The 17528-nt window shown below is 31.4% G+C and overlaps 1 protein-coding gene across 2 annotated transcripts in view; it reads right to left on the bottom strand.

Moving 5' to 3' along the window:
• Nucleotides 1-17528, bottom strand: part of LOC130445728 (insulin-like growth factor-binding protein complex acid labile subunit) — a 123543-nt gene that overhangs the window by 38575 nt on the left and 67440 nt on the right. For both annotated transcript variants that reach the window (XR_008910080.1, XM_056781562.1), the window contains exon 2: nucleotides 5379-5547. Coding sequence is in view for 1 of the 2 variants with exons in the window: in XM_056781562.1 (XP_056637540.1) it covers nucleotides 5379-5547 (169 nt within the window). In the remaining variant the exon portion in view is untranslated. The remainder of the gene's footprint in view (nucleotides 1-5378; nucleotides 5548-17528) is intronic.

Raw genomic sequence — 17528 nt, 5'->3', positions numbered from 1 at the left:
CGTTTTCCTAGCTCCGCAACTTTGAGTATTCCTTTGCTATGAAAATTACTGAGCACCTAATTTTTGAACTTGGCACCCAATTAGCACCTAGTTTTGGCATTTCATAAATACAATTTCTTGACTTTGCGTTGCTAGTGAGAGGAGCTGGATAATATGGTGCATTAAAAGATGGTCTGTGGGTTCAGTAATAATTTCATCATAAATTGTATTTATTACTGTTTGATATTCTAAAGGATGTTGATATTGATAGTAAAGACAACAGGATCATACAAAAGCTGTATGCAGATCAAACAGCGGAACTACGAACTAGCGGCTCTCTAACTACAGAACACCTTCAGATACTTAGGGGAGTCCGTCAGAGATTCATACTCTCACTCATGCTGTTTAACATATACGTAGAACGAATTTTTCAGCTGGCATTAAAAGACCATCAAAAAGACATTAAAGTAAATGGAACTCCCATATTAGGTATGTCGACGATACTGCTATATAAGCCGACAACGTAGAAGACCTACAAGAGGTAGTCAATTTTATCAACGAAATTGGAACCAAATACGGACTCACAATAAACGTGCATAAAAACAAACTATTGGTCATAAGCAGACTACAACACGTCGAAGATCAATTACTTGTCAATGGAAATAACATAGAGAGAGTCAATAAATTTAAATACTTTGGATGTATGTTAAATAAAAAATGGGGTTACGACGAGGAAGTTAAAACTCAGATAGCAACTGCAAAAACAGCTTTTACAAAGTTAAGTTCCCAATCCGCCGAGAAGTTCCCCTAAGCTTTAGATTGAGGGTGATAAAATGATATATTTGGCCAATCCTTTTGTATGGTGTGGAGACGTGTTCCCTGAAAGTGAGGACCTTTAACAGAATAGAAGCAATGGAAATGTAGCTGTTGCGCAGACTTCTACGGATCCCATGAACCGAGCACATGACGAATGAATAAGTACTGAGGAGAGCGGGCGTGGAAAGAGAACTGATCGCGCTAATTAAACAACGAAAAGTATCTTTTTGGGACACATCCTGTGAGGACCCAGATATTCAACTCTCAAGCTCATACTGACGGAAAAGATCGACGGAAGGAGCAGAAGAGGTGTGCATGACGAAAGTTTTGGACAAGAGAACACCTAGACGCTGCAAAGTGTATGGTACTTGAAGAAGAAGATTACTAAGCAGATAAATATTGTTATGTGAATTTTCAACTTGGTTTGCTGCGAAATTTCTTTTCCTCTATGAAATAAATCTACTGCATTCTATATTTATGAATAGTAGACTAATTATTACACTTTATTTGGGTAGATTAGTCATAATGTAAATATGAGGAACGGAGTTAACTTTAGCACATTATTAGTATAGTCAGTGAAGTTGAAAATCAGATGTCCGAGTTTAGGCTCAATATAAAAAATGACATAAGTCCGATGGACGCTTTATGTTTTTTAGGAGTGAAAACTACCCCTAGGTGAAAAAAATTTGAAAAATTAAGTTTTAATCATTTTACTGGTAAAAATTTTATTCAAGCACAAATATTAAATAGTGTTTCATGTTCTCAAACGTATTTTATTGTATATTTAATGTTTAAACCCCTTATGTAACCCTTACAAACAACCCCTTTGCAAAAAATAATGACAAACAATTACTTTTTGAAGATTTGATATAATTAAATCGTGAAATCATTTAGAATAAAAGCGATTTTTGAAGTAATAAAAGAATATTATTCTTTCAACCCCTAAAAACCATCACTGAAATGCTTTCCAAAAGATTAGAATGCTTAAACGGTGCTTGTTATTTCTTTATTTTTATTTTCATTCTTGTTCTTCATAATTTTTTATGTATCTTTCATAGTTTCAGAGTTATACAATTATGAAATTGCATATGATTGAATATGAATTGAATATGAATTATGTTTTTTGAAAAATTAAAAAAACGTTTTCAATTTTTACCGTACATTTTTCAAAAAATATGTATTCTAAACCGGTCTAACTTTAGAATCGTTTGAACAAACACTAATATAAATCTAATTGTAAAAGGTCAACGTTTAATTTTGGAATTCTGGTGGAAATGGTACAACTGAAACTGCACATTTTACTTCAAAAAATATGAGCCACCAATTTAATATGGACTATAACTTCCTCAATTTTGGTCCAATTCATTTTTATAAGTACTCATTTTAAAGGTATTTTTAAATATTACAAAAAACTTTAGGAGCATTATGCACGTCAAATCAACCTCCTTTCCTTTATTTGAAGCTGAATCCATCGATTCGAGTATTCTTCCCAAAATAAGTCTCTTTTCTCTAATCATATATTGCTTTGTATTAGACGTTGTACATTTTATGAAAAATGATTTTCTTTGTATTTTCATAAGCTATGATTTTGTTTATTACACTTTTTTTAATAAAATGCATAGTTTTTGAGTTATTCGCAAAATACGAATGTGGTTTTTTTCATTCAGAATTTGATTCTCTATTGAATTCTAGTGTTATTTTTTAAAAATAATTTCAAGTAAATCGGTTCTGTTTCCAAAAATTCGGAGGTGAGAAAATTCACTGACTGCACTATATATGCATTGACGTATAATGTGGCGTGTCTATTTTCCATTTTCTACTAGCTGATAATTTGAATGAGGATTAATTGGAGTTAATTGTATGACGCTATGAACCCTTATACAGGTATGCTCTCGTTGAATAATTAGTTCAATGATTTTATTGGACATCGGTTAGAATTGTATGTTTTTATTATTTGATTAGTTCAATTTCGCATTTCAGCAATAATGATTGCATTTGTATCTGAGAATTTAAAGCGTAAACATAATGCTATAATACGTTGTTTTTCTATTTTCCTAGTATATTGATCGTTATGTATAAATCATAAAAAGACAATGACATGTCTATAAAAGAATATCGTTATAAGTGCTGACAGGGTAGTTCCCATATGACCACAATTCACACGTTATCAGCAGTCATGTGTAGATATCATGTAAATACACTAATAATCATATTTTGATAATTTTATATTTCATTTTACTTCTTCTTCTTCCTCTTTCAATAGGACCAGGTCCTGTTCAATCCTGTAAGTTTGGCCCTTTTCCTGGATCTTCCTGAGAAGCTGACGTGTGTTCGATCTCTGAGTTTTAGCCCACTCTTCTCATCTGTCGTCTGGCAATCTATCTACGTGATACCTCCAGAATCTTTTTCTTGCCCTGACCCATCTCAACACATCCTGTACGCCCAATTCTTCTCTTATGTCATCACTCCTCATTTGGTCTCTGAGGGAGTCACCCCTTGATGGTTCGCAGTATTTTTTTCTCTGTGGTTCTCATTATTCTTTTTGTTGTTGATGTCTTGGCTCTAGTTTCTGAGGCATATGTGAGAATAGGTTTTATAGATTCTGGTCTTGCTCTATCCAGCATTCCTTTTTCAATTCATGTCTTTCATAATTCAAGAAAAAATGAATCTTTGTTCTATCAGCAACTATCGTGGCTCTTAAGTTTAAAAGTAGAATTTGTTTGATAAGGTATTTTGAAATTTAACTCCGGTGAGCTTCGTACCTCAAGTATATCCATTGCTACAAAGCTTCAGGGCCGTGTTTCTTCTCTGATGAGCATTTAGAGCCCCCTTTCCAAATAGCTTCTCTAATGAGAGTTTCTGATGATACACCTCTGGGTAATAGATCGACTGGATTTTGATGTGTGCGTACATATCTAAAGTTTCTTTATCTTTTTTCAATGGAATGTTTCGATTGATGAGGAATACAATGAAGAGTTTTCATATAATCTATCCAAAAAGATACTGTGTTATCAAGTTATACGAGGATATATTGAAAAATTATTAGCCTACTATAGAACCAAACAAAATTTCAATGTCAAAATATTTTATTTATCAACATATTCTCTTCTTAATTAGATAAATTTATTACAGCGAACCTGTAACGTCTCCAGACCTTTCAAAAAAATGTTTCTTCTTGCTCTGCAAACCAGACCTTCACAGCTTTTATTACCTCCTCGTTGGAAGAACATTTACGAACTCTTAAACTTCTTTTCAGTCGAGGAAAGAGATGATAGTCGGACGGAGCCAAATGGTGAATGAGAGGGGTTTTCTAGTAATTCAAACCCTAAATCACGAATTTTTTGCTTGGCAACATGAGATTTGTGTGCAGTGGCGTTGTCCTGCAAAAACAAAACACCTTTGGATAACTTTCCGCGTCTTTTCTCTCATTTTTTCCCGTAAACTGGTTAGTAATGTCAAATAGTAATCTCCAGTTATTGTTCTACCCTTATCCAATAAATCAATCATGCTTACTCCATGCAAATTCCAAAAAACTGAAGCAAGAACTTTTTCAGCAGTTTTTTGGACACGAAACTTCTTAGGTCTTGGAGAACCAGAGTATCGCCATTCCATCGATTGTTGATTTGTTTCTGGATCTTAGAAATGTACCCAAATCTCATCCATAGTAACAGTTTGGCTTAAGAAGTCTACAACGTTCTCAAATCGAGCACAGATCGAATGCGATGCTTCTGCACTTGCACGCTTTTGGTTAACAATCAAACATTTGGGGATCCATTTTGCAGCAATGTTTCTAATACTGCAAATAATATTCAAATTGACGTGAAGTATATGATGAACGGGTTCGTATGAAATATTCAGTGCTTCAGATATCCGTTTTAGCCCAATTCGACGGTCTGATAAAATCATGTCATGATATTTTCGGGGACTGACACAGAAACTGGCCTTCCCGATCGGTCATCATCTTCAATGGAAAATTTACCTCTTTTGAAGCTTGCAGTCCAATTTTTCACAGTCGCATACGAAAGACATTGATCATGGATAGATACTCCAATTTTTCGATTTTCATAATTTCGGTGGACATCGTTTTTTTCTTTTAATTTATTGCGTAACTCTGGTCTACTTTTTTGGTGTCAAACTTTACACTGACACTTCTAATAAGTTATTGTTCGTTGCTATGGTAACGCAATATTTTGTTTATGCATGGAACTAGGCTAACTAGATATCAATACATCCTCGTATACAAATACTATTAATTGGTCTTAGTTTTGTAAACAAAAACTAAAACGTACCTTTGCTGAGTTACAGTTTTGGACAAAAATGGTTGAGGCTTATCCAAATCAAGTGATAAAGTTAATTGGTTTTTCCAATTTAATATTAACAGGTTCGTCAAAAACAACTTTATCATTAGGAGCTCATTCTTTGTGTATATTTCAAAGTGACATGAGAACTCATAAGCAATTGAAGATTTCAGCTGATTCAGCCAGATTCAGCCTGGCGAATTCTTAACAATGAATGAAATTATTTGTGAAGATTTGAATATTTTTCATTTAACCTCCGATAATAGATAATATAGAAAAACTTACGGCAAAACTGCTTTCGAGAAGGGTTTTTATTTTGGTCCTTCCCAAATCTAAAGTTTTTATGTTAGGCATTTCAGTCCATAGTTTTTCAGGTACTTCTTCTAAATCATTATCTGCTAAGCTTAGATAATTCACTCGTGTCAAGCTTCGGAACGTTTCTGGATTCATGTAACTAAAACAAAATATTAGTGTAACTAAGTGATAGTTTGTTCCTTCCAATTCAATAATTTATATGAAATGAAGACATCACTCTCATTCACATTAGAAACGTAGCATATCAATTAATTGTATTGGTAATTACGTATATGATTTTAAAATATATATAAATACAGAGACAAAATGTTTTATGCAAGAAATTATATAAAATTTAATAGTTATTTACAAAATAGAGTAGAAAGGAAACTTGAATACCACCAGTATGTTCATTAGTAATTATAATAGATTATTAAAATGATGACTATTAGCGTATTTCTGATCTACCTTCGCTAGAAAAACTTGTTTTGAGAAGAAATTTTAAGTAATTGTTTCTGTAGTCCTTACTACGGATCACTCAATATGTAAGAAATTATTTTGTTGAGATGCGTATATTGGAGGTTATTGGAGACATTAAAAAATCTGAAAAGAATTTTTGAAAACCGATCCAAATGGTTGTAGAGGGTGCCGTTCGCTTCGCTTAGAAAGAGATAAACGTTAGGTTTATTGCTTGCTGTTCATTTCCAGTTTTTGAGTCCCTCTTACTTATGCATAATAGATTCCCCTTTTACCATAGGAAGAGTACGGGATGTCAAGTTACTATAGACGATGACATTTTACTGTTTATTTATGTTCAAAACTCACAAAGATCTCCAATAAACATCCAAAATATATGAGAATTTGAGTGTTGTAGGTGTGTAAAAATAGTGTCTGTACTTCTTAACTACAATTTTTAAAGAATTTTAAAAGCTAATTAATATATTTCCGACAACTCATTCTAAACATTTTACATATAAAACACATTTTCAACTAATTTATAACTCAATTTAATGAACATAAAAGAAAAACTGTTGGCACTGTTGAAATAATTATAAGAAACTTAAGAATTTTGTTGAAAAATTTATGAAAATCCTAAATAAGACCATTATAAAACGAGGCCACAATCATAAAACCTCAATTTAACTACTTAATCTCCGCATATAGCCAATCTGAAGTCTTCTCATTTCCAAACTTGATTCACACAAAGTCCAATCATTATAGGGTGTTGACTTCGGAAAATCGACAAACTCAGTATATTACCATGGAAAAATTTGTATCTTGGAATCCTAAAACTATCCTCAAAATTCACATATAATTGGATGGTCGCAAGTTTTAAAGTCAGGGGACAAATTTCACAAAAATCGATTTGTTTTTACTTTTTTTGCAAATATCTCGTTTTCTATGGGGTTGATGTTAATGGTATTTTTTATCAATATTGTAGTGTATTCTATTCTCTACTTTTATATTTAATATTTTTTTATATCTTGAAATGTTTTCGAGATAGAGTAGCATAGAGCGCGCGGTCAGAGAATTATCTGAGATCAATTGGTAGTCCTGATCCAGAACTCGTAATAATAAGGTTATAATTTATTGCTAAATGTATAAGTCTCATTTTTCATTATCTTTTAGATTTAATTCAATCTTTCTTTATGATAATTCAAAAATTTATCAATTCAATAACAATAATAATAGTATTCGAAGTAGAAAATAATTAATAACATCTTATTTAGAATCCGTAAACTCTTAAATTCTTTCAAACTTTAACAATTATACCCGGGAATCGGACCCCTATTATATGCATTAAGTCAACAAAGTCGAATAAACCTATACAGTTATATATATTAAATTTTCCATCAACAAGTGGAGCAGCTCAATCACGTTTATTATCAAATCAAACTTGCTTAGAGCATGATCTAGAACACCAGGAATAGGGTTGGACAATGCGGAACAAATTCCTGGAACCTATCATGACTATTTTACCATCTGCACCAGATGGTAATTCTGTAACTGCAACAGTAGCTGTGGCTCAAGATGTGGATGCAGGGAAGCGGGTTTCAGTGCTCTTTAGCTCGCGACCAGTGTATTGGACAAGCTTGTCTCAATGCTGTACTACATTAATGATAATAGAACCTTTGACCTAGAAATCATGAATGACTTGGAGACAAACGTCGTTGAAGACGGTAATGAAAAGGAACTTCTGCAGCAGAGGGACGATGATGAAGAAGAAGAAAAAGAAGAAAAGAATTGAAATTAGAATTTTTTTTCGAGATTTTTATTAATTTTGATAATAATAAATCTACAAAATGACACATTATTTAATAAATTGTAACTTAATCAAAAATAGATAAGTAACCAAGAAGATATGAATTCAATCTAAAAGTTATATGATACATTTAGCAATAAATTATAACCTTAATATTACGAGTTTTTGATCGAGACTTCTTCTTCTGTGTGGTGATGGGCTCAATCCTTAGATCATCCACCCAGGCTAAGTTAAGGTTCTTGCAATTTGATTTAACTGTCCAGAGTTGTGAATATTATCATGTCTATCTCATAGTCATCACTCCTTCCAGCTATCTGAAATTGTAAAATTTCACAGTTTGTTTTCTTTAAAAAAGCAAATATTAGGGAAGCATTTTTAGCAGTTGGATTAATAAGTATGCATTTCAAGCTTAAAGAAGAGCTGCCACCAAACAAGCAATTAAGCATACTAAAATAAAATCTATTTCTAATGTCACTTCTAATGCTGCTGCATTCTAATACTTCCCCGCACATGCACCGTGGCGAGTCGATGCTTTTGAGTGTCACAAAGACCCAATCTTATTCTACACATCATGGTTATTCTGGCACTATCCAAATTTACTTGACAAAACCATGGTTTTTGATTTATTTTGCCCATCAATTTAAACAGATGTTTTCCTTTAATTTGATCACGACTATCAGTTGACCTCAGATACTTCTCTGGCCGCGCGTTCCACGCCCTCTATCTCGAAAACAGTATGTCGATTTACCAAGATATTTATCTAATTTGGCCTAAGATGACTGGACTAACAGTTTATCAATAACCAATCAATATGTAAGTCTTCGTGTGGATCAGGACAATGAAATGCTTCTAAATTGTGATTGTTGCTCTCAATTTGAACGTTATTAACTTTAACCTTGCAAAAACTCGTTCACAGGTAACCTGTGTTAATGAAATCGTTACTAAATATTAGTAAATTTTGTACAGTTCTGTATATTGAAGAAAATGAATGTTATAATCTACTATCACTTCAAATGCATGTTTGATATTCTTCATTTTCATTTAATGATCATCTATATGATGAAGATCCCATAGAAAATCACGGAATTCAATTAATTAAGCTTATCTTAAAAAAGTACTTTAATGTGCGAATTAATCACGAAACGAATAAAAAAATAGAAAAAATTCCACGAATTCGTTAACACCTAAACAAAACTCTTCAAAGACCAGAAACGTTTGCTTTTTAACTTTGTATTTCAATTTTGTTCATAGTTATTTCATATTACAGTGGCCTACAAATATTTGTTACTTTTAATTTTAAATTAAACCATTGTCAGACATCCAATATCATTCATCTGCCATGAAAAAATACATTTTGTTGGTTTTATACACTTCTGGTTAGCATTGATAATTTACGTCTACATTTAATCTAGGATATTATTTTTAAAACTACCTTGATACATACATTTTGAAATATTTCATTTTCTTTAAAACTAACTACATTGCATTCATGTGTTTGAATTATTTTTTTAAATTTAATTTTTTACATTTCGCATGCTACGCCTATGTTCGATTTGTGCGGGACAACATAAAAAAACTGTCCCTAAGTTAGCTTCATCGTTGTCCGCATATTGTCTGTTATGACGCTAGTTCCATCTTTTATTATTCGTCCATGATTCATATTTTCAAATCTCTGAATGTTTTCGGAACTTTCACATCTTTCAGTCTTATTATTTCTTCTCTAATGTTTTCTTTGTCAACAGATGTTCTATTGCTGCCTCTATTAGTTAGCAATAGTAAGGCTTGAGCAAAGTCAGGGTTTTTCGTTTGATAACGGTGAAGTTACTTTGAATATTTGCAGAAAAGTCATTGCAATAACTATTGTCTCAAAGTCTAGGAATTTAGTAAACAGTCCTGTAGCGTTGCTCCTAGGGTTGAACTCAACTGATAAGGAAATATTTTGTAAATATTTTCTTTCTAAAAGGTCAACAGTGCTTGACGTCCAGTTGTCGGATAAACGTTTCTACGGTGGAATCACTTCTTCGCCAACAAGTGACACTAGTTTGAACGCCATGCAGCAAATATAAATTTACTTTCTTGTATCAAATCATTTCGTTTAAAAAAACGTATTCTAACAGTCAAAATTAATGCAATAGATACTTGGCCAGAACGGGCGTCGTATTCTTAAAATAGGGTATTAGTAGAAAATTTTATAAGTTACAAATTAAAACAAATAAGTAACTAGATATAGAAAATATAACTCAGCAATAGTTTGGACATTAAATTGCAGGGTGCAGCCTATGTTTTTTATTAATTGAAGTTTTTCATCAACATGGAAGAGAATTCTATTATAGGTACGTAGTATGTTTAGCTGAAGTTAGAAAATTGGGTGAATCCAGTAATAACTGAATTTGAAGCAATTGAAGCTTTTATAAGGAAAAAGTTATTGAAGTTTTAAATGGAAAGTATATTAAAGTTTTTTTCCACGCTACCGATAAAACTCAAAAGTTTGCTGGAACAACGAGAAAGTCATATATTTGAAAATATAAGTCATTCAAATCTTTTTTCAGTCTCTATAATATAACAAATTCCACATTTTTAGCGTTCAAATATCTCTACAATCTGGCAATAGCTGTATTAAAGTAACAACAAGCTTAAGTTCAATTCGAAAAGAATTTGTAGATAGAATTCTGAGTTTGACAAATCCATAAAATGGTTTATTGAATTCTAATGATGAATAAGAAAGAAGCAGGTAATTTAAATAAATCACATATCAAGCGAGTAGAGTATTATGTTATTTATAGCGATTTAACCAAATTAAACAACATTCTGTATTCAAAATACTACACGTTTGAATAAAAAACTTGCATGCCTGCGTGAATCAATAATAATACGTGTCCTGCTCGATGCTCAATTTAAAATGACAACTGTTTTGAAGATATATATATATATATATATATATATATATATATATATATATATATATATATATATATATATATATATATATATATATATATAAGAGCAGAGATGATCAGCGCCAATTCATTCAACATTATGTTGAGCAGAATCCAACAAAGAAGTTGACTAGAAATATAGAGAATTCAAGAAAATTTAAACTAATTAATATTGATTCAATACTAATACTACTAGAAAACTTATGCCGTGAATTCTTCAAATATAATCGACTCTTTGATACGAAGTTCTTTAGAAAACTAATAAGTTTCAGAACGCTTGAAAAAAAAATGAATGAGGCAAGCACGCTCCACATAACAAGCTATATATCGAGAGTAATCAATTTTTTTTCATACTGCACTGTAAAGTCGACTTTATAGTACTAATTTGAGTCTGGGAAATGGCACTTCACGGTATCGATTGCATCAGTACTTTTTACCTCGTATTTTTTACGCCAGTCGAAATTATCAATTATCAGACAATTTTTTCGGAAAATATTTTTTTAAACGACATCATCTGAAATTTGTTCGTTATGTATTCATTTACATACCGAAAGTTGTTTTTTGAGTGTTCCATTTAGTGAAAGTGACGTACTGCAAAACACTTTTGGAACGCCCTGGAGTAGACAAGTTTAACTTCCTTAAATATGACTCTAGCCACTTCAATGTTGACAGTTTCACTTCGATAATTTTGCATAACCTTAAAATTTTAATTTTCAGAAATTATTTGTTTTATTCGAAGTTTTGTCGAAATTAATGAATAACAATGAATGATAATGAAAAAGAAAACATCAGCGATGAAGAGTTACTCGAATTCCGATCTCACAGAAGACAGCAATGCGGCCGTTCTTAATTCGTTGCCAGATAAATCTCGTGCAAGGTACGAAAAACAGTACGAGCTCTTTATGAAGTAGTGTCACCAGAAAAAGGTAAAAGTTCCAACAGAAAATGTAGTGCTCGCTTATTTTTCTACATCTACAAATTGTATCGAAATCACAAACACATCTACAGTAATTCCATCAACATCTAATAGAGATAAAGATATTCCATGTGCATCCAATCCAATAAATATTAATAATTGTCCTGGAGGTATAGTCAACATTACTTTTTGCAAATAATTAATAAATTAATATTGACATTGCAATTATCATTAAGTACATTATATTGTTCAATAAATAAAATGTTTATAATTCTCTATTATTTATTTTCATTCCTCAGTGTAATTGAAAAAGTTTTGGATCTTATGCGTCGTCTGAAAAATGTTGTGTACGCCGCGGCTGAAATACTACTCGTTTGTTGCTCGGCTCGCTTTGCTCGTCTCGCAATTTTCAGACTCGTCCGACAAAGTATCACTTTCAGTACAAGGACATACAAATAACTATTGTATTTCTAAAAATTTAGTATATCTGCCGTTGTTTACAATGTTACCTTAGTAACCTGATAATTTTTATTTTTTTAAATAAGAGAACAATCAAAGAAAATATTTTTTTCTACGACCGTGCGTTTTAACCCACTTTCCCGCACGCATTTTAGTTTTGAAAGTGTCACTTTCCCGCAATAGTGCGGGAAAGTAAAATTATGCAAATTTTGACCTTATTAGATAGTTTTTTACTTCTGAGTTTATAATTATTGTTACTACAGGTAAATAAATATTCACGAAATAGTCCATCAAATAAAATTTAAACCTTTTCTAGCTTTTTGTAGCATTTTTAATTTTTTAAAAATATAAAATAATACAGATATTTTTTATTTAACCATGTAATTGTTACTAAAACGTGAAAGTTGTTCAAAACGTCTTGGAAGTGACCGAATAAGTAAAATCTTCTTCTGAATTAAACCACATTAAACTGAATCCGATACAATAATATTAATGGATTCATCCGAAGAAGAACTTCCCGAGGCCATTTTGAAAGCTGCAAATGAAACTAATTCCGAGCTGTTACCTGCCAAATGACTTAAAACTGTTGCCGTCACCGCCATCGTCATCTTTATGAGACCTGCAACCGATGCAATCCTCATCGACGTCATCTACCTTCCAGTTGAAACCAAATTATTCCACTGGACCGGCAATTCTTACTAGTCTACAGAATACAACAAATTGTGCTTTCAATATTAATATTTATAATAATTAATAGTTTATAGTTACAGTTTTTTATATTGTTATGTTGGTTGGAATAAAATAGTTTTTAAAAAATGGGTTGGTATACTTTTTTGTATATACGGTCGTAGAAAAAATAATGTTCCTAACTCATGCGGAAAGTAATACTTTCCCGCACTTGACTGCTTGCCCGAACTCCGCTCCGCGTCGTTGGGACAACTGCAGTCGCGTGCGGGAAAGTATCACTTTCCGCACTTGTTAGGAAAATAACTATTTCAGTAAAATTGTCAAATATTTTATGTATTTTATGTATTAGATGCTATTCTTTGTTTTAGATCTTATTCTTTGGTTTTAATTCTTACTTTCTATGCTTCGAAAGCGGAAGTCTGCTCTATCCAAAAATTCGTTGCGGGCCGGTGCAGCAAAAGTCGGTTCATACAGAGCTGAGAAGACAACAGCGAGCAGAGCGACAAAGTGTTTTAAGAGTAGCTGAAACTCCTATTCAGTCACGACCTCGTTCATAAAGACAAGCTACGCTGCAGACAGCTAGAAGAGCGATAGAAATGCCACAACAATCGCATGTGAGAAGAATTCATAATGGAGACTACGCGCAGTAGAAATTTCATGTGTAAAGATTGATCGGTATTCAATGGTACTGGGTACTCAATTGAATATCATAATCATACTTTGATTGTCATTGGTTCAATAAATAAAAAATGTCATAATTGCGATGCTCTGGAATGGAAAGATGAAACTGTTGGAATGTGCTGTTCCAGTGGTAAAGTTTCATTTCCATTACTTGGTGAACAGTCTTACAGTAATTTTTAATCAAAATAAAAAAGTATAATTCTTGCTTTCAAATGATATCCTTTGGAGTTGATAAAGAGATAAGAAAACCCGGATTTTCACCAACTTTTACTGTACAAGGGCAGATATATCATGATCTACAGAAGTCAGGTTTAATTTCCCAGCCTCATGAGATAAAAATTAATCTGAATGATGTAGTTAAATATTGGAAATGTATTTGTTCAAGTATGGAAGGAAGAGACTTATATAGAGCATAAAGATACGAAACTTCCAAAAAGGTTTTATTGGCCATTAGAATAGAACATTTATGGGAATACAATTTTTATTATGTTTTTATTGTTTTCGAAATGCATCTTATGGATGTATGGTTGTTTTTTTATCAGAAAATAAACGGGTATATTATTTTACTATTTAGACAAAAATTTCAAATAACACTTTCTTATCTATTGTTCTTAGAACTAGAAAATTTATTGGTATTCTGGCTTTGTTGTTCACCTCTACTGAATTTTGAAAGAAAATTAACCGATTTCGCCGACTTCGTAATTTTCGCGAATAAATCTATTTGAATTTTTGAGGTTAATTGTCATTTTTTTGGTTAGATGTTATTCATTATGATTCCAATTATTTCCACTTTACATATATTTGCACTCGGTAGAAAATCTTATAATATAGTCTTTCAAAATGTCTCAGATTAATACTCTGCATTTATATCTTTTGAAATTGTTAAAATTCAATATTATTTATTCAATATTTATCTCTATTTTAATGATCTCTGATACTAGAAAAGCTAGAAAAGAAATAATAATTATGTTTTATAACTGGTCATGAAACTTTCAAATGATTCTTTCTCTAGATGGTAAATTTGAAAATCGAGGTTTTGGCATTGAGAGAAATCAACTTCGAATTATTTTTCCTATAAACTTTTTTCATTGTTATAGTCCGTACTAAACTTTGCGGCTGCTGGCCCTCAAAATAATACTCTTCATTAAGAGGATCAGCTCAAAAGGAGCAGTAACCAAAACCCTAAAAAATGTTAAAGTTATTCTTTTATATCCTTTCTACCTCAAGTTCTCATATTAGCATTACTGAAATTATTAAATTAATGCCTTATAATAATTACATTTTGTACATATTATTTGTGTTTTTTCTTACCACTGATAAATTATTGAAAATCTTTTTGATTCTTACAATTAATTTTTATTATGATCAGGAGAAATAAATAGAATAAAGGGTCAATGTTCCACGTTACGGCGCCAAAGATGTGGCGCCCGTTCTCTCGATATACTAGGTGCGTCAGTTTTTTCATTGCTTTTGATTGATGTATACGATATAAATAAGTGATCCAATTCTTAATTCTTACCTACAGAGTGTTTCAAAAAAAGGTGATCCCGTCTTTAAGCTATAAAGAAAACCGAAAAATATTTGGGGTTTACTCATCAAAAAAATTTCGTAACGCCAGTGCGTTGAAGAAATACAATTATACACATTTTTTTCACGCAACTACTGGCAACATTATTTTGAAATTTTATACGAATATGTTTTGGAAGCTGATACATCCAAAAAATTTGTTTTTATGTCTGACTATCATAGAGGGCGCTAGTTATACGGTTCGTACCAAGTAATATTGAACATCATAACATTCTCAATATTAGATTTATTAAGCAAAATTTCGAGTGAACTTACACATCATTTAATTTGACACCAAAGAGATACTCCTGATAAATATCGATACTTTGTACCGTTTTCGAAATATTTTGATTTGATATGAACATAAAATAGAATTTAATTAGAGTAGGTGTTCAAAATGTCCTCAATTTTCACGAAACACAAGTCTCTCCTTTTTTCCAACGAATCTTCTAAACGGTTGGGAGTCAGCTATGAGGTCATTGAAGTAACGATGAATTCTGTCTATTAATTCTTGAGGTGAACTTACTTTTGTACCATAAACTTTTTCTTTAAGATACGACCAAACTGTGTAATCCAAGATATTAAAATCACATGACAGAGGAGGCCAATAAATCTGCACCTCTACCAATCCATCGATTCGGAAAATGGTTACTCAACCAATTACGACACCATCGAACAAAGTGCGGTGTAGTTCCATCGGATATAAAAATTAGTTTACCGTTAAATCTTAACTATCTCGAATAAGTAATTGCTCAAAAAATCCAGGTACAAGCATCATTTAAATTTCCATGTAGAATGTGATAACCTATTAATTTGTTACCTAAAGCTGCTTTCCAAACATTAACTTTAAATGAGTGTTAATAAGTGATACTCTTTTAATATGTAGATTCTTATCACACCAGTAGTGTGAATTATGGGAGATGAAGATACCTTGTGGCATAAAAGTGGCCTAGACCGTAAAAATAATACATTTTGCCACATTCCTCCCGCTAACTGTTGGATTTTGATCAACTAAACTTGATATCATATTTCCTTTATTGATGGTTCTTGTTCTTGGCGTACCAGAATTCATTTTTTTAGGCCTCACATTCCCAGTTTCTTCACAACGTCGTTCAATAGCTCTATGTATTTTTATTTGGTAAGTTCCTTCGAGGAAACTTTTCTGCTTAACAGCTGCATCAGTGATAGTTTTCCATAACAAACTCAGAGAAAATGCTATATGCCGAATAAAATTCAAAGTAATTATGGGTACTCAGCTATTGGGGGCCTAAGTATGTAATAAACAACAGTTTGAATCCGAAAACCGCAATACGTAATCATCAAATTATTGTTGTTTATTCAATACAAGTCCTCCATATCTCAATGCTCATACTTATTTAACTTTGAAAAACAAGATCCTCTACTGATTACACTGGATTTTTGTGAAACTAAAGCCGTTGGTCCCAATTTTTTTAAATGTATCCGTTTTATCGATGGGTCTCATTAACGACAAATAATTTTTCATTCACATAATGCTTACTAAATAATATTATAAATAATTTTATCAATCAACTTTATACCGGCATGTTCAATACTACTACTACTAAAACCTCAAATGTTTTTCTGTTTTCTATCTATCTTAGGGATCATCTTTTTTTCAAAACACCCTATATATATATATATATATATATATATATATATATATATATATATATTGACGTTTCGACTATATCATGAATATCAAAATCAAAATAAAATCAAAATAGAAATCTGTTTTAACAACAAAAATTGATTTTCTTCAGTTCTAAATCTCAAAAATATGTTCCGGCCATCTATCAACTTATTCGTAGTTGCATCAAAATTCACAAAATAGAACTATGAATTTTATTTACTCTTACTCTTTTTTATCATTGATAACTTTCTCGTTTTTGTGATGAGGATTGAATTTTTTATTTATATTTTTAATTTCATTTTTTGGTACAATTTTCATCACAAAAAACTTCGAAACCAACTCGGTCTTCAAGATATTTTAACTTCTATTCATTTCATCTTTTATCTCCAAAAAGATCATATATATAAATAAATATAAATAAGCAAATTGTCAGTGTCAATATCATATTTTGATAATTATGACGAAACGTCAAAATTTGTCTTTCTTTTAAAAATTATTTAAAAAAAAACTAATTTTAAAACAGACGATACCTAAATCAAGAACATTTAGATGCATTAATATATCAAAAGGTCTAAGAAATAAGAAATTAAAAAAATTTATATGTCCTTAACCATTAGATTCAAGTCAAATCACACTTAGAATAACATTGAGGAAGTAAATAAGTAAACAGATTAGGTAGTTTTGAACTTTTTATATTTTAGGGAAACATGTTACAGTAAGAATCAAATATGTTGTTTTAATCATATAAATAAAATACGAACAATTGAAAAAATTTAATTTTTCCTTCAACTACCAATTCGTAAAAAACCGACTTTTGGAATACTAGTAATAACGATTATTTCTACTGAGTACAGACTTTTTGATTTGTTTCAGACGTATTAGTCACATGATGGAGGATTTTCAGCGTTCCTACTGTGAATGCAATTAAAAATTCAAACTTCCATTCTACAAATTCTGAAAAAATAATGCTATGACAATTTTG

The sequence above is a fragment of the Diorhabda sublineata genome, chromosome 6 (genome assembly GCF_026230105.1).
Source record: "Diorhabda sublineata isolate icDioSubl1.1 chromosome 6, icDioSubl1.1, whole genome shotgun sequence".
Taxonomy (NCBI): Eukaryota; Metazoa; Arthropoda; class Insecta; order Coleoptera; family Chrysomelidae; genus Diorhabda; species Diorhabda sublineata.
This window is presented reverse-complemented; position numbering and strand designations above follow the sequence as displayed.